Here is a 25,386-nt window from a genome sequence, read left to right as displayed (position 1 = left end):
AATAATAGTTTATATATTAGTGAGCTTTTCTGTCTACTCTAGAAATTTGTCTGTAATTTTACACATTGTTTAAACAGCAACATTTCTTTATCATGTAGAAAAACGGAGGTACTTCTTTTTCTTCGTTTCACTTGTCCTCCCCACTTCACATCAAAGCTGTATGTGGCCCATAATTTAAAATGAGTTTGACATCCCTGACTTAAAGCCTTTAATAGACTGATGATAGAACATGTTCCTGTGTCTTCCTTCATTCCCTGTCCTAATCACACTTTTCTCGCTTTATCAGTACAATGGCATCAACTTGCGGAACGCTACTGAGCAGCAAGCTCGTCTCATCATCGGCCAGCAGTGCGACACCATCACCATTATGGCACAGTACAACCCACACATGTACCAGCTGGGCAACCACTCTCGCTCGAGGTAATGTGACGTTAGTGTAGGTGTAGTTTTTATTCAGAATCTCAGCTGTTTCATTTGGCTAATTTTTAAATGGGTTCCAGCTGCATTTTAAATACACTCTGGCAGTGAGGCCAGGTGTTACATCTTATTGACTTGCACTTTTCTAGCTGAGTATACACAAAGTAATATCTGAAACAGCAAATGATCACCCAGGTGAAAAGATGAACTTTGTAGCTGTTTGTCTTTAAATATTAGCAATGTGCACAGAGTCTGACCAACACAAAAGGTTTTAGGTTTCATTTCAGCACTGACTGTATCTTTTAAAAAAAGATCCTGACACATTAAAGTGGACCTGTTATGCTTTTCCTTATATTCTGCCATGTATATAATAAAGTTTCAAATAATGAAGCCAGTGTAGGTACAAGCTAAAAGCTCAGGGTTCATATTGCCCTTCTATTCTTTTTTAATTGTAATAGGTCAGCTTTAAAGTGTCTCCACATATGCAGAATATAGCAAAAAAAATCCTTAAACAATTAATCTGTTAGCCTGATCCTTTTCTATTATCTTTCACCAGTTCTTAACGCGAGAAGACGCACAATATAAAGCAAGGAACAAAGTTGCAAAGTCTGAGTCACTCTAATTAAAATTAATGCACTTGGCCAGTTTGCACTGGGTCCAATAAAAGCTGGTGTTAATCTAAATTTGGACTTTTTTGGTACTTGGATTGGCTACAGAATAAGTTCAGGTCAAATAAAACATTTGTGACATTTATGAAGCGCATCAATCATAACTCCTTATTTAATGCAATCAGTGTAACCTATTTTGCACTGCAGCTCCCGTCTGGAGCCAGTCAGTACTCAGCCAACTCCGCAGGGCAGTGGGGCCGCTACACCTGACAATCACTCCACCATCGATACACTCAGTGAACAGGACGAGGGCACGCTCACTCCCTCCTCCAAGCAGACTACGCCCACTACCAGCCCTCGCAATTTTATCAGGTACACATGTAGACTAAGACGGGAAGACACAATTACACACACACAATTACACTTCATTATCTCTGTAACTGACTCTTGTTGCCCTCCAGGATGCCGTCTGAGGGGGGCAGGAAAGCGGGTGAGCCGCGGCTCGTAACAGTTCGCAGGCCTGGGGTGGAAGTAGGGGTCACACTCTGTGGAGGAAACCTGAGGGGTGTCTACATAGAGAGTCTGGATGAGGACAGTCCTGCTCGAGGTCCTGATGGGCTGCTTCCTGGGGACCTCATCCTGGAGGTAGGGACATATACTGTAACCTGACCACACATCCACAAACAGACACATGGAATTTTATAATGGACCTGGATAGATTTCATACAGTATATTCATATTTAGTCGGATGGATAACTGGAAAGATTAGTCATTTTAAATGTGTCATTTTTGCATGAATATTGTATTAGTAACTAGTAAAAGCCTCGTTCATGTTTTGTTCTGCAGATGCAGTGTTTCCCTAAACGCCTCACTAAGACAGACACATAATGTTACTGTTGAGAGGAGACATGTGATCTGACCTCGATAAACCCAACTACCAGCTATACACTACATGTCTGAGCAGGACAAGTTTACTAACTGCCTATAGGTGTGCAAACCCAGTCATGTTGGCAATTAAATGTAATTATCTGCAAAATGGTCCTCCAGCTGTTTCTGTTTAGTTCCACTTACTATCGTTGCCCATGTTCCAACCTCTTTTAGACATGCGGATGCCATCAAATTCATTGTATTCTGTTGTGGAAAAAAAACATATGGGTGCATGAGATTTGCAAACCGCTGCATTCTGTTTTTATTAACATTTTTACACAGGGTCCAGACATCTTTGGGAATTGGGTTTATATGCTCTTTTTGTAGTTGTTTTGTTTGTTTGTTTTTTCCCTGCACATTTCCCACAGTTTGATAATCTGATCGTAGCAGCATGGCTACAATTTACCGTAATTGCCTGACGTTCAGGTGGTTGTGAAAGTGTCATGCAAAACTTTCATTCAAGATATGAGAGAACTGCTCATCCAAATGAAATCATACCTGAAACAGCATTTTCAAACATAAAGATGTGTCCTTGTTTCCTATAGATAACCTGTGAATTTTTTTTTCTTTTCTTTTTTGCTAAACGGTAAAAATATGTAGGTGTAATACCAGCCACAATACTAATTTGTTGTTTTGCTGTGTCTCTTGTAACTTTTTGTGCTATTGTTTCTTAAAACCTGAAGAGTGCCAGAAGGTGCTGGCATTTTTCCCCCTGCCTGTCTTTGTTTTTCATTGATTTCATTGATCTCGTCTTCATCTGTGTTTTCTCCCACTCCCACTTGGCAATTTCTCCAGAACATCACAAACTCATAAAAGACACTTCCTGCCATTCTCCTGTTTTTTAGCTCTCTGCCACAAAGAGCCTGCAGTTGTGAATTGCCATGCGGCTTTGTCATCAGGCGGCACAGCATCAGTCTGTCCTTCACACTCGCATCCTGTTTGTTTTCTTCCCCCATACATGGCACAAATCAATACTGCGACGCTTTAATACAGCTGAAAGCTTGGAGGAAATCTTGTTTGCTTGTGCACCATTCACATGCCGAGGAAATGATTACACGAGTGTAAACAGTCATCAGATTTCGCCCTTTTTTATTTTCGTGATGTAACGTGAAATAAGCCTCCCTTTTTTCTCGCATTCTCCTTTCTTTCAGTACAACTCGGTGAACATGAAGAATAAGACAGCCGAAGAGGTTTATGTTGAGATGTTGAAACCTGTGGAGACGGTCACATTAAAGGTGCAGCATCGGCCTGATGACTTCAACGTGGTCAAAGATATTTCAGGAGATGGCTTTTACATTAGGTATGTGCTTGTACTTACGGTCACGTAAGAGTTTTGTAATTCAGCTTTCTAAAAAGAGACCGCTAATTTTCCCAAAGCAGCCTCATCTCTTTTTCTTCTGCTAAATATAGAACCATCACGAGAGAGCCTTTGGACAAGCTGGACTCTTTCTCAACTAACCAGTTATGTCCCAGATCCACTGTATCACTGCAGCGAAGCTAATCACGCTACAGATTTAGGTTATCTGATCTCAGTACACACCAGATGCAACACCACATCCATTTTAGTTCTCAGTGTTTGCCAGGGCATTAGAGATGCACTGTATATGAATGGAAAATTAAGTTCTATAATAGTCACTTTTATTGTTGGGTGTCAGTCTGGGCGTTGTTGCCGCAGCTGCTGCAGTCACTTGTCATATAGGCAAGCGGGCTTGTGATGTCATCTGCAGTAAATATACTCAGCTTCTGTGGCTGTCATAGACGGGCTGCTCGGGAGTGACTTACAAACCTCCAGTATGAGGAAAGCAAGGCTTATATTGACAATGAAATGTACACTTTCTTTCTTTTGCTCATGTGTTACTGATTCTTCGTTTTGTTCTCTTCACACTTATCTTGTGTGATTCCTCACCTCCTTTCTCACTTCATCAACTTCATGCTCTTCTGCTCCTTTCGTTCTGCTCCCCATCTATCTTTGTCTCTTCCTCCCACCAGAGCACTTTACGACAGGGTGGGGGAGGCCGAGGGGGACCTCAGTTTTAAGAAGGATGACATCCTGTACGTGGATGAGTCTTTACCAAAGGGCATCTTTGGGACCTGGATGGCCTGGCAGCTAGATGAGAACGCACAGCAGATCCAGAGGGGGCAGATCCCCAGCAAGTACATGTGGGTGGATACTGCAAATACACAATATATTTCTATCATCACCATTCATAAACAATTTGTACATCACCATTCATATTTACATTGCTGTCGTCACATTTACAGTTGTTGTGAGTACAATATTGACAGTTTTCCTTTCTTCCTCAATAATAATACTAAAAATGTAAAGAAAAAATAAATGAAGGGAAGGAAACATGTACGCACATATTTAAAATAAAATTACAATCCCACATCTAACACACTTTAGTATTAATGTCTCGCTGTTGTTTAAATAATAAAAATAGGTCTCCATCTCCTGAAAAATGATGTTCATTCCATCAAGAACAAATATGTGTAGAGAGCTTCATGGAATAGGTTTGTATGGCTGAGCAGCTGCATCCAAGCTTTACATCACCCAGCGCAATGCAAAGTGTTGGATGCAGTGGAGTACAGCACGCTGCCACTGGAACCCAACAGAACTTCTTTAGAATGAGTTAAGGTGGAGACTGCAAACCAGCCTTCTCTTCCAACATCAGTGTCTGACCTCACAAATGTGCTCCTGGAAGAAGTGTTAAAAACTCCCATGAACACTTCTGAACCTTGTGTTACAGCTGCAGGGAGTGGCCCAACATCATATTAAGCCCTATGGATTAAGAATGGGATGTCACTCAAGTTCATATGTGTGTAAAAGCAGAGGAGTGAATAGTTTTGGCAATGTAGCGTGTATGTGGGCTGCTACAAACTGTACAGCTTGTAGCAGCTGTGACCATTATCCCTGCCATGCTGCTGCAATTTAGGAAGCACATTTAAAATCACTTACTTTTTTTTTTTTTTTAAATTGCACTGCAAGTTCTTATTTTTGTCTTACTGCAGAGGTGTGGTGCTAAACAATATGCTTGTAGTTGCTCTTGGTATTAGGACCACTAGTCAATAACATTTAAATTCTGATTAAAGGTGACCCTGTTTTGGGAACCAACTCCTAAACTGCAGTCTAATATCTACAATAGGAATCCAAACTGACCCTCGGTTTGGATTCTCTTACGTTAAATCTTTGTTTTGTGTCTGTTGTGTAGGATGGACCAAGAGTTTTACCGCAGACACAGCGTGACGGAAATGAAGGAAGACTCCAGTAAGACACTCTCTGCAGCAGCCCGCAGATCCTTTTTCAGGAGGAAACAGAAACACAAACGCAGCAGCTCCAAAGACAGCAAAGAGATGGTGGCTCTGGACACCATCAGCACAGACTCTATCCCCTTCCTTGATGGTGCGATCAAAGGCTTAGATGTTCTGTGTTGTTGTAGTAGTGGTAGTTGAACAGCATTTTTGATTGGCTTGCTTGTCCTGTTTTTGTTCAGACTGTGTGAGCTTGGCATACCAGCGAGTCCAGAAGGTGGAGTGCACCTCTCCCCGACCAGTCCTCATCCTCGGGCCTCTCACAGACCCCGTCAAGGAGATGCTGGTGAAAGAATCGCCCGGAAAGTTCTGCAGATGTGTACTGGGTAAGGTGATGTCGTGCAGATGTTTCAGACCTGTAAATCCGGAGATTGAATACCTCATGTACATAAGTGAACTGCAACTAACATTTTAGGAGGAAAGCTTTAGGGTGTAATTTAGCAAGCATTTAGTTTCTCATTTCAGTGTTTACTTATTTTCTTTCATAGCAGGAATCTTCACTGTCGTACTTTTTCTGTCTTGTTTGCAGAGGTGATGAAGGCATCTCAGCAAGCCATCGAGCGGGGCGTCAAAGATTGCCTCTTCATCGACTACAAGCGCAGGAGCGGACATTTTGATGTGACCACTGTTGCTTCTATAAAAGAAATAACAGATAAGGTATTATTCTGTGCTTTTCTTTCTCTTCAGATTTTATCAGACAAGATTCAATTCAATTTTATTTATATAGCGCCAAATCACAACAAAAGTCGCCTCAAGGCGACTTTCAAAGATGAAACGACTGTCTGCATTTGGTCAAGATAAGCTATCACAGCTGTGGCTCTTTAATCTCTGACAATAGACAATAAGAGGCAAGATCACTGATGGTGAAAACGGTCGTCGATGATTGCTGTTATTTTTATGTCTTTTTGATGCAGGGCTGTCACTGTTTGCTCGACATCGCTCCGCACGCCATTGAGCGGCTCCACAGTGTTCACATTTATCCAATTGTTGTCTTTGTCCGCTACAAAAACGCCAAGCAGATCAAGTAAGTATCAACCTGTTTTATAACAAATTTGGACAGCATGTGGGGATGTCCCGGTATTTTTTTGTGCGTGTGTGTGTCTGTGTGGCTGATGGATGGATGGATGGATAGATAAATGGAGCAGGATAAGCCTTCACACTCTCTATCCCACCATGAACCCTTTGGCGCGTCTGTAAAAGCACCACGCTCCAACACACACTTGCATAATCCGAAACAGCTGGTGAAACATCCTGGCTTTTTTTTCCCCAGTGGAAGTGCTGTATGCCTTTTATCACTTAATATCTGTAGGTGTTTGTCAGACATTGTTCTTGTATTTTTAAAATTAGGACTTTAATACCTGAAAGTGTCAGTTTGTATTAAATGTTTTGAGTAATTAAAAACTTAATTGGACCCAATGGAAGAGTAGAAAAGATGGTTTCGTAAACTTTTCCATGAAAACGTGTTTGCCCCCTTCCTGATTTTTGTTTTTTTTTTTTCTTTTTTCTCAAAAGCTGAGTTTTACTCAACACTCTGAATTAAAACAATTCTGCAAACACTGAGCTAAAATTCGTCCACAGTGATGTGAGAGACTGAAGTGCCAGTTATCATAAACGCTTGATTGCAGTTCTTGTTGCCACAACCTGTTATTATGTTTAGGAGAGAGTTCATTTTTCACTGAGGGAGAAATAGGTTTAGATCACTTTTTCCCCCTAAAGTATTGAAATCATCATTTAGAAACTGCATGTTGTCATTGCTCTGGTTATCTTTGTCAAATATTAAAATGTGTTTGTTCTGAAACATTTAAGTGTGACTATGATCTGAATGACTTTTTTTTCCCTCACAGGGAACAGAAAGATCCGATCTATCTGCGAGACAAAGTGTCTCAAAAACATTCCAAGGAGCAATTTGAAAGTGCACAGAAGATAGAACAAGAATACAGCAAATTCTTCACAGGTATGTATTCAGTCAAGTTATCTTAAAATAAACACAAACACAAAAAAACCAAACAAAACGCTTGGCTTTAATAAAGTATTTTTGTCTTTTCAGGTATTGTCCAAGGCGGCACACTCCCGTACATTTGCACTCAGATCATGACTATAGTTGATCAAGAACAAAGTAAAGTCCTGTGGACTCCACTCGGCTGCCCCTAGAGGAGATGAGCAGCTATTACAGCAAGCTTCGGCTTTCATCCCCATTCCCCGCACACTAATTAACCCTTTCACACTACACCATTAGGTACACTACATAGAGCTAGTTGTGTAAATTATTGCTATATTTTTTTTTTATGTTGTCTTTTGTTATGATTCCTAATCAGAACCTCGTTTATTTCTGATGTACTCCGGAGCAGGTTAGTAGCACTGGATATCAACATTAGAGTTCTTTCAGTCTTCCCTAAGGGTTTGTGGTGGTGTATTTGTGATGCTGCAATGTAAGCGTCCGTTTACAGTCAACAGACGAGTCTGACTATTGGTGTTCAATATTTGCTTGAATGCGTGTGCCCCGCCCCCATGTACGCAAACCTCCTTACTGATGAAGTTCAGCCACCTCTGACCCGCCCGTGTACCAAATGACATTTGTGGTTTCCCTGAAATTATGCACCCATTTGATGATGACTGACAACTAATTGTATTGTTGTGTGCGTGTGTGTGTGTGTGTGTGTGTGAGCGTGGAGAGGGAAAAAAAGCAACATTGAGACTGTTGTACACAATTGTAATGACAATTTCAAATGAGTTGAATCACATTGATACTATGCTATAGAAATGTAATGCCAGGATCAGACATCACATTCCGCGTGGTGTTTCATCACAAAAAAGGAAAAAAAGAAGGAAAAAAAAGAAGAAGCATCAAACCTCTTGAAGTATGTAGCTGTGGTCTTACTGAGCCCATCTCAGCAGTGATGGCCATCAAAACTCTAAACACATTGATGTTTGCTCTATGCATTGTGTTTCTGTAGTAGCTGGGTGTGTGGACAGCTTACGGGCCTTTCGGAAGTGCCTTCGGAGAAAAGGCCTGATCTGAAACCAGCCCTTGATCACTTAGCCAGAAAGCTGAGGATTTTCTTTTTTTTTTTCTTCTTTTCTTTCTTTCTTTTTTTCTCTGAGTTTCTAATCTAGATCTGATGTATCATTTCACCCGTGGTGGACTAGATGATTCAGAGGCTGATTTGAGACCAGTACTATGTTAGCGCATGACAATGGCGAGGTTTGGAGGGTAGGTCGAAGCGGCGACCAACGGGTCAACTCCTCAGAATGCACTCCAGGGCTAGACAGACCACTGTGTAACTATCATTCTCTCTCTTTAACATATATTTAACAACACTATAGAGTATACCTTATACAGTATGCAGATACAGAAAAAAAACAAGCAAAAATATATATATAAATATATATATAAATATATAGTACATGTATTTTCACTAGGTCATATGCCTAGGAACGTCTGGCAGTCAAGTCACGTCTTAGCAGGTATTAGCATGTGTTTTCCTTTTTTTTAAGTTTTCTTTTTTAAGATTTTTTTCTCTCTGTGGTTGGTTGCCAGTCACTTACGTACTCATTCAGAGACACTATGAAGCAAAATTTGCAGGGTAATATCTTATTGGAGTTTCCTCTGATCCGTTTAAATGTTACTGACTTTTCATTGTTATTTAATTTTTTTTGTTATTCAAGAAGCAAAAAATATTGACTACAAATATTCTGCCCTTCCCTCAAACCATATCCTGTATCTTGTTGTGCCAAAATCCACTAAGTCAACTTTATCCTTTGATTTCTGTTTTGCACTTGTTTTTTTTCTGTGAACCTTAAACATGTCACTGTTCTTAGGTTTCCAGCAGATTATGAATAGGTACTCTAATTTTTGTTGTCGCTAATTCATGTTTTTATGTATCACATCAGTTCCTTACATTTCATTGATGGCCTTTTTATTCGTAATTAGGGGGAAAGGATCACTTCTTATTTGAAATATTAAAAAGGGATCTACTCTTGCACAGTTTTTCGAACAAAACAAAAAGGTCCACGTGTTTGACTATTGGGCTAACGGAGTAAACAGAAGCAAACTGTAATGTTACTATTTTTATGAGTAGATAGCGTATGTTTAGAGAGCAGGACACAACGTGAAGTGGTTGTACTTGTAGAGGAAGAGTGTAGATGCCAGGTACTGATTGAATTTTTCTTTTATTCAAAAGAATGTGATTTGTATGTTAAGACATTAACATGAGAATAAAGCTCATTTTCTGTATCACAACATGGGCTCATTGAGTCTTTTTTTTTTTTTTTTTTTTTTTTAATGACTATTTATGTTTAGGAAGTATCAAAGAAAAAATGTTGGTACAACATGTAAGAGTTTCAACATGCTTCTCAGTCTCATCTTCATGTTTTGGCTCATGGTTTAAAGAAGAGCTGAGAGCCAATGTTCTGTTAATGCGTTGTTAAAAATACAACCGTGTCCTACAGAGATGTTTAAGGACAAAAGGGATCCTGTTTTACTGAAAGCATTAGCGCATAAATTAGCAGATGAAATGGTTTCAGAGATGAGAAAAGGCAATCTGACAATATCTGCCTGGAACTTAAGGTGTAAAATTCAGCGTCATTTCAGTGGCATATGAGCAGCATGAGCCACAAGTCATGCAAATTAGTTTGATCCAGGTCATTTGTAAAGGCAGCTCCATTATATCCACCAATAATTTTTTTTCTTCTAAATTTGAGAAACTGGTTGTTTATCAAATACAGAAACATGAGGCACTTAATACGACTACCTGACTATAACTGTTCAGAGACCTTTAGAGCTACATCAGACTTCTAGGCTACTTATTTCACTTCTAAAAAGCTACTTAAGGCTACTTCCTTATCCACGAGGGGGTTGCCACACCAGGTAGCTCTGCATGTTTATTTTGCGATATTTTTATTCCGGATGCATTTTTGACACAATCCAACGGGATTTGTGTCTCCCTGGGATCAAACTCTGCATCTTTTGGGAATGTGTAAATCACTACATGATAAATCAAACTGCTAAAAGTGACTTTTCTTAGATTACTACAGAGATCTCACCTTTTTTTGGACATAAATACTTAAACATTAAGTTTGCAAGTGTGTTACATCATAATTTGGAGCGCTGATATTTGTATAGATTTGAACTTTATCGCTGGGTATATTATGAACACCAGCTAGTATAAAGTGATATTATTTATTATAATATAACATTGTGTTACACTGTTAAGCCCAGTGTTGCCATCTGATTGTGACTGACCTGTGTAATCTTTATGTTTAGTGCCAGATTGGCCAGCATAAATTCTTACATTCTACCAGCATCCTTTCTTTCATGTTGGATTTTTAAAAAAATCAATCAGATTGCCATTAAAGATACGTACCAAGACTTCACTATAATTTCTTTAACACAGACAAGATTTTTGCTAGGAAAACAAGGTGTTCTTTACAAAAATGAACAAATAATCCAGATCTATATAAGATATGAGAATCGTGTTCCATGCAGCTGGAATTCTGCAGCTACTGCAGTCTGATACCTCTGAGCTCTTCATCCGGGTTCATGTGGCCCTCTAACCAATAATGTCACAGTGAGTGATCACCCTACAGCTGCCTGTTGGATTCATTGAGGCAAGAGAGCACCCAGTGTCTCAAAAACATCCAGCACTGATTCTGCATAATCAGTAATATAATTTCCTTAGGGATTAATAAAGTCTTCTGATTCTGATTCTGATATCAGGCCATGTGCTGTAGTTGTACAATGGTGAGAATAAATATGGCTTCAAAATGCTCCTGTGGTGTAAATGCTCTCCAGAGAATGTTGTTCGAGATGTTGGCCTCAAATTACTCCCTAAATCTGATAGACTTTTATGTGCAGCTCTACTATGCGGTGCCCAAGATCTTTATGTCCTCCAAGTCTCCTCGTGCCTGTTTTAGAAAGGAGTATGGTCTCCAACCCTCCTGCTGGGGTGTCTGTTTCAAGACAGCTGCTGACAGCTCAACTGAACACGATAAGTCTGAAGTCTGACAGTGAAGGATCTTTGTAGTCCGCACTGGCGAGCCGTGGCCTTTCCAGGCTCACGTCACATCTCGTTGTTGAAGTGAGATGGCATGTTTTACGCTCGGTGGGACGGATTTGTTCGATTGGCCGTCTTTTGGTTCTCCGGCATGTCGACTTCAGCATCTCCAAAATGTCCTGCAGATTACCACCTGACTGCTTTAATGCCAATCCCATCATCTGTCCACCTCGTCATCCTTGAGCCAAAGTTCTACTGGCCCACAGGAACCACTCACCTAACAGCTGGCCTTTCATCGGGAACCACCAGTTGAAGCTCCCTATAACAGTATAACCCCCAGCACTATTTATTATGGCACATGTGCTATGGGTGCTTTCTTTTTTTCCCCTCAGATTTGCCAACCAGGTATTATAAGATGAGCATTAATACATATTTTCATCTCAAGGCATTTGAAATCTTTGTTGTTATTATTGTTTTTATCATTTCACCAGTCTACCCTGAGTTCAAGCAACATTTTTGCTTCCTGGCAGTGCATCATGATGGCAGACCTCTGTAGGGCAGCATCATTTGCCTTTAATGGGACAGTTCACTGTTTTACCAGCAGGAGGACGACTTCAGAGCTGTGGATTAAGGCCTGTACTTGAACAGTTATCTCCCAGGCTGAGGACTTGCTGATCAAATCTTGCTTGAATAAAGGTGTGCTTTAATATTTGTCCTGTCTGATTTTCACCAAACTTGGTGTAAATAAAGGAAGGAAAAAGGAAATCACAAGATTAAGAAAACAACAACAACAACAACAACAACAACAAAACTTGGAGGTTGCTACTCTTTTTCTTTTACTCTTCTTAAATATACGAACCAAAGGTGGGTAAAGTGTTGATCTGCAAGGTGCTTCTGCAGACAGTCATAACTCTGCAGTGCTGTCATTTACAGACAGCTTTGTCTCCAGTGTTTTACATCAGTTTAACAGATTTGTAGCAGTTACAGGTGCTTTTGTTATTGAAACACTGATATTTTCAGTTTACCACACGTCTTCTTCACATGCATCGGCATGTTTAACTTTTCAAACAATCTGTGCTTGACATTAGGTCTCATACCACCAGGCTTCATGGGATTTGTATGATGAAACTCATTCCCTAAAACGACTGGCTTAGAGCAACACTTGCTAATATTCCTTTCCTTGATCTTTGCTAATCCGGGCATTGCAATCATCGCAGTCCAGAAGAAACCTTTGGCTGAGCTGTCAGCTAAAGTTAAGTATTATGAAAGACATTTTGATGGGACTTCATTGCAAACGATCTCTAAGAAGTCTGGAGCCTTGTGACACAGGTGGCTGTGTGCACCTGCCTGGTCTGCTGCTCATTAGAGGGGTCAGTGGTTATTCAGGGCCCTAAGCCAGCTGTTTCCACATATCCTTTGCTCTGGCTGGTTACTTGAGGGCAGCCATAAACTACTGCTAGTCATAGCTTGCCGTCATCACCAATCCACACCTGTTTTTGACCTAATATGTGAGCTAAAAGCGTAAGCATATTACAGTAATTGACCTGGAGGGGCATTTATCCTGTGGCCCAAGTTCAGTTTTTTAAAATGGGAACCATTCATAGATGAAAATCCAGAGACTCGGTAATTGAAAAAGGAGCACTATCCTTAATGAACACTCATTACAATAATATCCATACAGGGACGGAGTTGCTGTTTTATGCTGCCTTGCATAAGAACCCGGTGGGGATGGGGTGGGAGTGGTTATCGTTTTTTTTTTTTAAATGTTAATCAGAATAGTGAAGTTTATGGCTGATCAATACAGTCCCCTTTTTAAAAATCCCTGCTTGTTTTGCGACGTGCGTCACTGGCGTGCAATAAAGACGCAAAGGCGCAATTGTAGCCCACTTCTTCTTTATAAGTCCGAGCAGCGGACTCCGGTCGGTACTTGGAATAAACGGTATTTCTGCCCTCTGTCCATCTTTATTATTAGCGCTTCGCTCCGCCCTCCTACCTGTAAATCTCCCCGCTCTCCTCTGGAGCGGATCTGACAGGCGCTCTCAGCTGGCCGCTCCGTGCCAGGGCTGCAGGGGACCGAATGGAGACAGCGATAACCACCCGAGCGCCAGCCCTTTTACGCAGAATTGACAACGAAAACGCCCGCAAGAAAACAGTCTTCTTCTCTGCAGTGACAGCTACACACCTCTAGAATTAAATTAGATTAATGTGCACTTTCCCCCAGCTTTTCCAACCTTTTTTTTTCTTTTCCAGCCCGCTCACATTCGATTGACGCTTCAAGAAAGTGAAATCGATTCTCCGCCTGTGAATCGACAGGATACCTGAATGGAAGACGGCTAGAGGTCGCCTCGCCGAGAACGGGCTGCAACAATTTTCCCCGGCGCTGTGTTTACATTAACCGAAATATCAGTGGCAGCCTCGACGGCTGCAAACGATGCCGTCTCTGCCATGGCATATGGCGTGATAGAGCCAGAGAACCCCCTCGGAACGAGAAGCGCCTAAGATTCGTCATTATTGCGGATTTAAATGCCTCTCGCCAAAGGCCACCGACCCGCTGTTTTGGATAGGTTCGCGTGTGCCGTGTCTCCTTCTGTCACGAACAAACAATTCACAGGCTTGTGAAAAACAGAAAGAGACTTCATCGGGTGGGTGAACATAATCTACAGCAAAGAGGGAGATTTTTTTTTTTTCCCAAGCAATATGGCTGGTGAGTGGGGCTGGGGACGCTGGCACAGGCTCTCCAAGGCTCCTAAATGCTAGCTGAGGCAGATGGCACGGTTCCCCATGGAAGCGACAGCTCTATGAGGACAAGCAATATCAATAATAACATAAATCCGGACTCTTCAATCTTAATATCGAGGATGGCAGACGTTGTCATCCCGTACTCGTCCGAGGTGCCCTGCGACAATAATGGCCAGCGCATGTGGTGGGCATTCCTCGCCTCCTCCATGGTGACGTTTTTTGGGGGTCTCTTCATCATTCTGCTATGGAGGACCCTCAAATATCTGTGGACTGTTTGCTGTCACTGCAACATTAAAAACAAGGTATGTCTGCTGGCCCATCAACAGTCTTTCTTTCTGAATTTGCTCGTACATAATCACTGATGCACATGCTGTACACATCCTTGTGTATTTCTATGGCACTGACCTGACTTCTTGTTCTATAATGGCTTTCATAACACAAGCTGCATTTCCCTTGGCTGAATCTGATGGTTTCCTTTTTATGTACATCTTCTGCACACCCCGGAGTGCTGTGCCGATTGCAGCGCCTTTAGAATGAATTCATCATGATTGTTATTGTCCTTTGGCTGTTTACTACCTCCCACTCCTGAATGAAGGGGGTGATGTTGCATGACAGATATGGGTGGGATGAGAGGAGAGCGGTTCCTTCATTTTATTTAGCTTCAGCAAAACACAAAAGTATCCTCATGCCACGCCAGCTCCTAAGTTCTCAGGTGAAAGTGTGGATTTCACATGGCATGCACTAGTTTTATGTAACCACGCATATGATCCTGCACACCTAATGAAGTCCACTGGGACTTCTCATGGACATTAAGATTGAGATAGTGTGCCCTCTTCAATTTTGGATCCTTTCCCCCCTGCATTTATCCTCCTAAATGTTTACACTCAGTGTTTGTGCTGCATATCAAATATTTTTGTGGCGTGATGAAGGTAACCTGTCTGCAGGACTAATATAGAAACGGTATAATAAGGGTGACTGCCCATTACTTTGCTGGGGGTAGATGAATCATGGCTGATTCACATTTGTATTAAAGGCAGCTTCATACGTGACTCACACACTTGTGTATAGTCCAAGTGGTCCCCTGAACAGAGGGGTGTTTTAAAAGTAATTCGCAGAGTGTGCAAAACACGGCTTGCAGTGTTTTATTTTATGATGCTTACTTGCCATGGGAAATATGTTAATATTAGTCCAAAGAACAAACACAAGAAAGCAAGTGCAGTCACGCTGCCGATCTATCTTCAGCAGCTTTATAGAATTTGGGGGGGAAAGAGGATGTTTTTGCGTTGATGGACAGAAAGAACAGAGAGTGAGAGTTATATCCTTTGTCCTTGATATTTTGGGGTTGCGTGCACTTCAAATGAATGACCCTTGTCACTCCCGCTGCTTTGCTGTCATGTGTTTTTGGTGGACTTGACCCATTCCTGCCTGTATCTCTTTCTTATAAGGACTGGTATAACATGGGACATAAAGAGCTGCACCCTTAAATTCATTAATGTGTGTTTTTTTTGTTTGTTTGTTTGTTTTTAATATAGAGCCAAATCACAATCACAATACTGTTGGATTTCTATTTATTTGGGAGAAAATTCCAATAATCAAATGTTTGATGAGCAAGGGCTTTGCGGTGGTGGAAGGAAGAACTCCCTTTTAACAGGAAGATATCACTTGTGGAACCAGGCTCAGGAAGAGAAAAAAGAAAGTGTGTTTTACTCCTATCTGCTCTAAGGGAGAGAGAGGACAAAAATGTAATGACATGCGTCAGTGGTAAATAAAACAATGCTCAGTGTCTCGCAGGAGTTGGAACCTATTACAGCATATCTAAAGGATGTCTCAAGGACAACTGATCCAGCCTTAAATATGTGCTTTATCAAAAAGGAAAGTTTTAATCCTAATCTTAAAAGGTGTCTGTCTCCCAAATCCAAACTTGGAGCTGGTTCCACAGACGAGGGACCTGAAAGCTGACGGCTCAACCTCCCATTCTACTTTTAAATATCTAGGAACCACAATAAGCCAGCAGTCTGAGAGCGGTGTGCTCCGTTAGGATAATAAACTGCTATGAGGTCTTTAAGATATGATGGGGTCTGATTATTAAAAATTTTGTATGTGAAGAGAAGGATTTTAAATTTGATTCTGGATTTAACAGGGAGCCAATGAAGAGAAGTCAATATGGGAGAAATCTGCTCTCTTTGTAGTTGCTGTCAGTACTCTAATTACAGTGCTTTGGATTAACTGAAGGCTTTTCGGGCAACTTTTAGAATAATCTGATAATAGTGAATTACAGTAGCTTATCTTAGAAGTAATAAATGCATGAAGTAGGTTTTCAGCATCACCTCAAGACAGGATATTTTTAATTTTAGAGATATTGCGCTAATGAAAGAAAGCACTCTTAAATATTTGTTTAATGTGAACATTGAATAACATATTCTGATCAAAAATGACTCAAATTCCTCACATTGTTACTGGATGTTACTGCCATCCACAATAAGTATTTGAAACACCATATTTCTAAGATTTTTAGTTCCAAATATAATAACCAGCTATGTCTGACTTGGAGCGCATCCAGATATTTGTCTTTAAGACACACCTGTTGTTTAACAGGTGTTAAACAACTGGCTTTATAGAGAAATAAATAGTGTTTTATAATTCAAATAGTATTGGTCCCAGTACAGAACCCTGTGGAACTCCATGACTAACTTTTTGTTTTTTACATAAACAAATTGGAGTCTACCAGATAGATATGATTCAAACCATTATAGTGTAGTTACTTTAATACCTACAATGCATTCTAGTATCTGTATTAAAATGATATGATCAGCTGTATTGAATGCTGCACTGAGGTTTAACAAGACAAACATAGAGAGGAGTTCACTATCAAAGGCAATTCAGATCATTTATAACCTTCACTAGTGCTGTTTCTATGCTACAATGCACTTTAAATCTTGACTGAAACTCTTCAAATATACCATTCCTCTGCAAATAATCTGTTTACTGTTTCAAAACCACTCTTTCAAGGATTTTAGAAATAAGAGGAAGATCGTAGAATGGCATATAGTTAGCTAAGACGGTTTAATTACAGCCACCTTGAAAACCTGTGGTGCATATCCTGTTAATAGAAATAAATTAATTGCATTTAAAATCGTAGCTTTAAATAATGGTAAGACTTCTTTAATCTTGTAGGAATGGGGTATGATAGATATTTTTATGATTTAGAGGAATTGTTGAAGTTAGTTTTGAAAGATCTATAAGCAAGTTAGCTTAAATAAAAAAACAAGAGTTATCAAAGTTGCTGTTCATAATGATACAGCCGTGAGATGGTTATGAAAACATTTTTTTCTTTAATGGTTAAAATTTTATTTGCAAAAAAATGATGAAGTCTTTATTAGTTAAGATTAAAAGAAACCTGGGGTTGTTCTTATTTTCTTCAATCAGTGATGAATAGTGAGAAGGCTTTTTAAAAAAAATAAAATAAAATAGAACGACAGACTATTTTTCCAAGCTAAGCAAAGATCTTCTATATTAGTGCAGCACCACGGGACTCCCTGTGAACATGTAACTGACAGTAACTGCAGAAAATAGCCGTGTTTTTTCAGCCATATTGAATGTAAATACTGAGCATTGTTTTGGTTTGTTGTTCATGCAACACTCCAATGGTACACATGACTCTGGACTAATATTCATCACTATTTGTATAGTAACCATTATTGCAATGTTAACCAGTTGATCAAATGATTGAAAATTTTCATATATATTTTGATTTTTCTCCACACCAAACATTAAATTATTTATTTTAAATGTAATTTTGAATACATTTCTAAATAAATATAAGTTATGTGAAATAAATTTTAAACATTGCTGTGATGTGATGCCTGTGATGGCTGGCTCTCGACCTGGCTATGAGTAAAGAACAAATACACTGTAAAGGAAAGTCTTCTCTAAAGTTATTCTATAATAACATTTTTTCTTTACATGGAGAGATTATTCTTTCTACACCAGTATTAGCTGTCAGGCTTCTGTTATTTAGTTGTGCTCCTGGATCCTGGTGTAAGAAATGGCATCAAACCATATGTCTTCCCTCATACTTCTCACCATCCCGCTGGGAAAGTGATGAAAACAAACCATGCAAATATAATTAGGTATCCATCTTGTGACTGTTAGTCGGTATCTGTTTGCATCTTACGTCTTGCAAATGAGGAGAAATGGCAAAAAATTAGAGCGTGTGTCATGGTTAGTGCTCCTGCTTTCCCTTTGTTTTTGTGTTGCTGTGTGTGGAAGGCAGAGTCATCCCGTTAGGTGACTTTGATAGGCTTGACACTTGGCTGCTGAGGGAAAAGGCTTGTTAGGGGTATTAAGAAGGGGAAACTGGATCTGTGTTCAGCTGACTAGTGCAGCAGGCTAAGTTGGCATGTGTCAGAAACGGGATGCATAGCTGGCATGGTGGCGGTGGTCGGCTTTCTGTGGCGGTACTGGGAACCTGGAAACAGAGGTGGAAACTCTGAGAGAGACACAGGAGGAAGTGGAAACGGGGGGTTTGAGGGTGACGAAGGGTTTTAGAGGGGGTGTTGCGTTACATACCTTGTGTAGTGTCCTCGTGTGCTCTGCTGTTGATACACAGCTGCATCTTAACTCTTCTCTGTCAGGCTTATAAGATAGAAGTGAAAGATCAAAGGATCGTACTGGAAGAAGGAAAAAGATGAGAAGATGCAGCGAAGTAAAACGTCAAGTGCAATATTTTGGATTTTTGGAATTGGGGCCATTTCAAGTCTGCAAACCTGCGCTGTGCTGTTCTTAAAACGGCAAAGCTGATAAATGCACCTAAGAGTTGTCGGAAAATGATCAAAACTCCATAAAACAGCGATGTTTACAGCATTACCTCTGCCTCTCTAAAACAAGGCAAGATGCTTGTATTCCACACTACAGAACAATACTTTATAGGTCTGGTCCTTCCTCCTAAATGCACTGAAAAAAAAAAAGCCCAACATAAGATAATAATAATAAAAAAAGCTATTGATGTTTCTGGCATTGTGCTGTAATGGCTATATTTATGGAATCATTTATCTGCCAGGCATTTCAGATTGCCCAAATGCCATTTTTAAACCACATATTTACTACATTTCTAATTTGATTTTCTTCAAGTTATCCTGTAAACAGCCGTTCTCTTGCTGCCTGGGTGAGCAAGATTATTCAATTCCCTTTTTACAGTAAAGACTTCACACAGTCTAAATAAGGGGTTTCCTAAGAAGGGAAAGTCTCACTCAAGACAATTATAATGCATATGCATGACTGAGGGGAAATGTAAGCATACCCACTCAGAGATACTGAAGTGGAGGACACGCTGGCAGGGTTGTTAATATATAAGCCTGCTCTTTTCTTTCCTCATGTAGAGTCCTGGACCGTTTTTGTGGTGTGATGCTTCAATGCTGTATGGTTATCTAATGGTCTAGTTATCTACTCTGCATCATGCCACCTCCAGGAGTTCTTATATGACGCCTCTGTTATTTTGAATGTGTGAGGAGGAGGAGGCGTATAGAGGCTTTGCATTTGTGGCACCAATTTCTATTCAAGCATGAATGGCGCCATCGTCCTCTGTAGAAAGTGGCTCAGTGAAAACTCTGAGAAATCCTCGATCAGGTCTGTTCTACGGGTGAGAAGTAAATAAAATTATTCAAATGACTGACATAATGAGTCCAATTAACCTTAACCAACGCACATGGCAAATATTTGTGAAGCTTAAGAAAAAACAAACGGTGGGAACCAATCAGAAGATCAGTCAATCCATAACGCGGACAATCGAAACAACAGCTCAGTGCTCATCATACTGTGAGTGAAAATGTCGAAAATATCTGAAAGGAAAAATTTTAAAAAATATGGTTTAATAAAATGATGAATGAAGGACAGCTCTGGGAGATTATAATATACTGAAATACTTGTTGCTACACTGTGTTTAACTATTAATATCATGCACAGTTATCTCACCACAGTTTCACAGCAGTTTATGAAATAATCCAAATATCTATCCATTGATTTTGTGGTTATGGGCATAAATTTTCTTTTCTTCGAACAATTGTTGCTTCACAGTCTGAGGGCAGGTTCCAATCGTGTCTCTTTTTATTTACGATCATGGAGACAAAGCGTACTCCTTCCAGCTCCAGCAACCTAAGTCTGCATTTAAGAGGCAGGACATGGCGGCGGTATAAGCCACTCGTCATTCTTTTACAGAGTACAGTTTAAAACCCCATCTGTGACTAATGCTATTTGCACTTTGTTTGCTATTATTTTAACACTCGGGTTGTGTTTTTATTTGCTGTTTGGATAGATTTAAGTGTAAAAGTGCACAGTGAGGGAAAAATCTACCTGGTCACACTTTGAAAATAACCGTGTTTGCGTTAAAGTCCAGATACCAAATGTGTCAAAGCTCTGTTTTTGTAGATTGTCTCCATGACCTCTGCAGGAATCTCGTAACCATACGAGTGCAGGCACAAAGCAAACACTGTCATTGTTTGTCTGTTTACACAATCAGAACAATTGCATTTTTTAAATCTTTTTAAATCTTTTCCCATGAGGTCAACTTTACTGTTAAACTGCTACTTCATTTGCACAAGACTCCACAGATGTTCAGAAGAAACCTGGTGTTGGACTTTGAGATGTAGAAACAAGCTTCTGTTACAATGCGGTTTCACATCAGCTACACACCGGTATGAACTGACAGTACACAGCTGCTGTACAAGCAACGAAAGAGTGAACTGTCACGTACTTCAGTCCAAGCACCACACCACCCATTGTATCTCTGTGTTTTGATGAGACATATACACCAAATGAGGCTAAAAAAAATACACCTCCCACCTCACCTCAGTACAACAGCTGATGCAGCTACCTTCAGCCTCCCCCTCATCCCCCTAAGGTGCAACATGCAGAGTTTTATGTTCACTTTAGAGCCAACAGCCATCAGGACTGTGCAATTGTTTCTGTCTAAACAGCCCAATGAGAACAGCGATGGAGCTGTGCTCCTCGCTCTGCATGTACACTCCACTCTCAGTATTTGCTTTGCTGTATCCAAATCTCCTGCTTTTTTGTCCTGGGTCTACACTCTATATTTGTCTTTGTAGTAATGATGACAAACATTATACACTATTGTTTACTCATTAAATTACACAACAAATATAGCTGTTTTACATTTGCGGTCTGACACATAAAATTTGTTTGACCCTCTCTGTCACCAGTGTTACATTTTTCTCTATAAATATAAATTCTGCTTTATGTGATACAGCATTAATTATAGGAAATTGTAATACTGATGAATTACTTGTTGATGTTAAATACTGTGCAAGTGTTGGGTTCAGCCCTAATTTATATATATATTTTTATATTTTGTGTCCAAGGAGCAGTTCTTCAGACTTTCTGAAGCGCTTGGACATTGGCTGCTTTTTCAGTCATCTTTAGTCCACACGCCTAAGATAAAACAGTTTGAGAGGCATAACATAGCATTTTTCTTTCCTTTTATTTTATATTTTTTAAACCAACAAGATGATTCCCAAAGGAAGAAAAAGTGAAGAAACTAGATAAGTGGAGGACAAAAAAGTATTGTTAGGCCTAAAAACTATCTGCAGCAGATGAAAAGAGCGTGAAAGTCATGTTCTTACGAAATCAGAAAAAAATCAAGCAAAGACCTGAGAGATGACTCTCGCGCTGCAGTTGATCCATGTACTGTTCACTGAAGCCTCATGAGAAATGGTCTCAGTGAAGAGGTGGCTGAGGTTTGGGAAATTATATAAGAACCGGACTGCAAATTAATGGCAACAGGTCTTGTAGAGTGATGAATCCAGATCTGAAATTCTTTGGTTTAAATCATTGTCAATATGCACGACAGAAGTCAGGAGAGAGGTACAACAGTGACTGTCTACAGCACAGGTGTTGAACTCCAGGCCTCGAGGGCAGGTGTCCTGCAGGTTTTAGATGTCCTTGATCCAACACAGCTGATTTAAATGGCTTAATTATCTCCTCAGCATGTCTTGAAATTCTCCAGAGGCCTGGTAAAGAACTAATCAACCTAGCCCTAACTAGCCCTGACGCAGGGTGATATCTAAAACCTGCAGGACACCGGCCCTCGAGGCCTGGAGTTCGACACCCCTGGTCTACGGCGATCTGTACAACATGATGGAGGCTCTGTCATGGTTTAGAACGGCATTTTAGCCAGTGGTGTTGGGATCTTGTCAAAGTTGATGGCATTATGAGGTCATGCTGCCAGATATTGATCCACCATGAAATACCATCCAGGAGCCATCTGATTGGCAATGACTTTACTTTTCAGAATAATGTGTGTGTTGTTTTTTTTTTTTTTTTTTTTTTTTTTTTCCTTCTATCAGTCACGGATTGGCCTCCCCAGGGTCCAGACGTCAACATTACTGAAGCAGTGTAGGACCATTTTGAGAGAGAAGGGAGCAAAAGGTAGCCAACAACAGCCAAAGAAGAGCTGTGAAGAAGCCTGGAGAACTATTCCTGAAAACAACTAAAAGAAATTACAAGAAAGCTTCCCTAAGAGTTTAGACTGTGTTGTAGTAAAAAGGTGGTCATACCAAATATTGACTTTCAAGCTCATAAGAATTGCCCAAACAGTTTATACCTCATATACTGTATTTCCATGTATGTTTACATGTTTCAATAAATAACTGCACCACTTTCCTAGAAAATTACAATGAATGGCTCAAGACTCTTGTACAGGACTGTACAATGATTCAAATTTTAGCCTTAGGCCTATTGTAGTTTCTTTTTTTTTAATTCCTTGGTATCAAATCCTAACCTTCAGCAGGAGTAATAAATTAAAATAATTTATCATTGAAACCTTGAATTAAGCGTGTGCTGTTTCTGATGTTTGCAACAGACAAGTGTCAACAGGGCAATCACAAGGCTATTAAAGGTTTGTTTTCCTCAATGGGAATTTGATGTGCTGTGAATTACTGAAGGCCAGGCTGTGCTTGTGTATTTTGACTAATAAAGTTAAGGTTGAGAACGTATTTGATCCTGAGGCTCCATCTTCCTTGACCCGTGTCAGTGTGTGGTTTAAGTTTTTGTGGTAAAAACATGATCAGCGTCTTAATAACTAACACTTGATTGTTTAACGGTGGAACGGCAAATCTGTCTTGTTTAAATCTGCTTTTAAACTGTGAGGAGAAATCAATCCAATGAGCCTCTCTAATGAAATATGGCAACCCTGGTGGATTTTAAATCATCCCAATGCATTTTCCATAATTGAAGATTGTTATTGATTTTTATGCACTAAGGCTTGGCTTTCATTCTAAGGAACTGATGAAAGATGAGTCCGAACCCCACCTCAGTGTTTTCCATGTCTTTGGCAACATTTCCCCGTATCACAAGGAAAAAAATATTCCACGGCAGAGGAAATGAGGTGCGCTGGTGCACTCTTCGGAGCGCCTTTAAGCAGAATAGATTGTTGAGGTGCCTGCAGAGAGGAACTGTTGTGAGCCTGTGTATCCCTTGCGCTTGGCAACAGACCAGCTGCATTTTGCCAGAACAGCATAGTGCACACACCCTGCCATCAGCTGTCGCTCTCACTAACCCCGGCCTAACTTGGCCCAACTTGGTCCCCTTCAACCCAAACTAGCTTATGAAAATCCAGAACTAATTGAAAAAAATAAATGCAAAAACAAACCCTTTCCTAAAGAACTATGTCTGCACACATGCACAGTTGCATCCAAGGCATGCGTGTAGGTGGATTACTATGTTCTCGTGGCAAGTAGCTGAATTGCACGCGTCTTGTCATGTGTTGTTGACACTTGCGGGAGAGAGAGCATGCCTCACAGCTGTCCCAGGGCAGAGCGTGACCAGTTTCCACTCCAGCACACATGCCTATTCCCAGCGCTTCTTTTCATAATCAGTAGCTGGCTACTTATTTAATTCTTTGTTCAGTCTATAAAAAGTCAGAAAAATGCTTCAAATTGCCAATATTTTCCAGAGCAAGGGTGACCTCTTCAAAATGCATGCAATGAAAAAAAACATCCAGTCAGCTATGTTAAGAAGGAAAGCAGAAATTTGCCTTCATAGCTCACTTAAAACCCATTAATCTATTTTTTAGATCCAGCCAGAAAAAGACATAAGCTGTGTGGAGTTTAGTAAAAATTTCTTACAATTTTAATGTGCTTTTAGATTCTGAGCAGATGGAGAAATAGATGTTGTACTCGAGCAGCACAGACTAGATTTAACAAGCTTTTACAAACTGGCTATGTTCGGTATCACTGATTAACCTTCTTTTCTAATACTCCTCTAATGTGGAACGTGTGACTCATGAGTTATTATCTAGTGAAGATCCTCCCTGGGCCTGAAATGATGGCCATCTAGGGACAACTGTAGTGTGCCACAGTGATATATGTTAATCCACAGACAAGAAGAGGCCATATATCAGGCTGGACTATGTATATCATGGGATAGACAGAGAGGTCCCCCGCCCCCCTACACCCAGGGCCGCCACTATGCTGCCCTGCTGTCAGGCTGTTATGTCTTCTTTGGCCAGTCTCTGAACTATTAAAAGGACATCCGTGCCCCGGGAAGCATTCAAAGGTGAAAGGTTAGAGGGGCAATGCGTACCTGGCTCCACAAGGCGAAGAGCGTTGGAATGATATTTCTAACATTTTTAAAGTGTGTGCGATACTGTCTTAAGCCACCTTATCCTCCTCCAGTCAAACTGGAAAAGCATTTGCATATATCTCTGCTGGTTGAGACCTAAGCTGGCATGGGAGGCCTGCAGGAGGGAGATAGCTAGCTGGTACCTGGCTGTCCTGCTGGTTTACAGCTTATGGTTTCTAGTTTTTAACGACTTCTCTTATTCAGCTGTAGTCAAACAGCTCAATGTCAGAGAAAGAGTTTGCATTGGTTGGGTCTGCACAACCTATAGTCAAGTCATAGAACTCAATGTTTAAAGCTTTTTTATACCTGGCAATTTTTCACCTGAAAGGTTGAGCTGGTTTTTATATTTGGATTCAGTTTTCCTTTTATATCTTAATTTAAAAAGTCACTTACATGTTTGTATTTTTCTTAGCGGTGGTGAAAAAGGAACTGTCTCAGAATGTTTTTGACTGTTTAAACTATGAAATATACTCGGATGTTCTGTGTTTGCCATACAGAGCTATTAAAGTACTAGAAACAGCCTAACCTTGCATGTCGTTGCATGGAATCACAGCAGCCAGACAGACCAGCACATTCACCGCCATGGGACTCGCATTTTCTGGTGCTGATTATCAGGCAGAGCCAGCCATTTCCTAGCCTCCCCCTCATCTTCGTTCCACTCCCCTTAGCCCACCACCCACCTCAGATATCAACAATGCCAGTGGTGCACTGACACATGGACATCAAAACATGGTTAACGTTATAATTGGTGCTTTGAGCTG

General features: G+C 40.4%; 2 protein-coding genes and 1 long non-coding RNA gene across 41 annotated transcripts in view; 2 read left to right on the top strand and 1 right to left on the bottom strand.

The window, feature by feature from the left end:
• Positions 1–9,501, top strand: part of dlg5a (discs, large homolog 5a (Drosophila)) — a 38,463-nt gene extending 28,962 nt beyond the window's left edge. For all 3 annotated transcript variants that reach the window (XM_025897513.1, XM_025897511.1, XM_025897512.1), the window contains 11 exons: positions 287–420; positions 1,233–1,397; positions 1,487–1,670; positions 3,104–3,252; positions 3,942–4,112; positions 5,162–5,352; positions 5,444–5,587; positions 5,791–5,918; positions 6,176–6,285; positions 7,106–7,215; positions 7,309–9,501. In XM_025897513.1, coding sequence (XP_025753298.1) covers positions 287–420; positions 1,233–1,397; positions 1,487–1,670; positions 3,104–3,252; positions 3,942–4,112; positions 5,162–5,352; positions 5,444–5,587; positions 5,791–5,918; positions 6,176–6,285; positions 7,106–7,215; positions 7,309–7,412 — 1,590 coding nt within the window. In that variant the 3' untranslated portion in view covers positions 7,413–9,501. The remainder of the gene's footprint in view (positions 1–286; positions 421–1,232; positions 1,398–1,486; positions 1,671–3,103; positions 3,253–3,941; positions 4,113–5,161; positions 5,353–5,443; positions 5,588–5,790; positions 5,919–6,175; positions 6,286–7,105; positions 7,216–7,308) is intronic.
• Positions 9,502–13,107: 3,606 nt separating this feature from the next.
• kcnma1a (potassium large conductance calcium-activated channel, subfamily M, alpha member 1a) overlaps positions 13,108–25,386 on the top strand; it is a 147,979-nt gene continuing 135,700 nt past the window's right edge. For 7 of the 37 annotated variants that reach the window (XM_025897374.1, XM_025897373.1, XM_025897376.1 and 4 more), the window contains exon 1: positions 13,113–14,295. In XM_025897374.1, the coding sequence (XP_025753159.1) occupies positions 14,005–14,295 (291 nt within the window). In that variant the 5' untranslated portion in view covers positions 13,113–14,004. Of the gene's footprint in view, positions 14,296–25,386 lie in introns of all 37 variants that reach the window. The other 30 variants (XM_025897383.1, XM_025897378.1, XM_025897379.1 and 27 more) reach the window with 15 other exon arrangements.
• Positions 16,959–21,903, bottom strand: LOC112841947 (uncharacterized). The gene is made up of 3 exons (XR_003213446.1): positions 21,655–21,903; positions 18,563–18,663; positions 16,959–18,461 (listed from the first exon to the last, which is right to left on the bottom strand). It is a non-coding gene; the product is annotated as an uncharacterized LOC112841947 (long non-coding RNA).

Source organism: Oreochromis niloticus, linkage group LG13 (genome assembly GCF_001858045.2).
Source record: "Oreochromis niloticus isolate F11D_XX linkage group LG13, O_niloticus_UMD_NMBU, whole genome shotgun sequence".
Classification (NCBI taxonomy): domain Eukaryota; kingdom Metazoa; phylum Chordata; class Actinopteri; order Cichliformes; family Cichlidae; genus Oreochromis; species Oreochromis niloticus.
The sequence above is the reverse complement of the archived record's forward strand: the minus strand, read 5'-3'. Positions and strand labels throughout refer to the sequence as shown.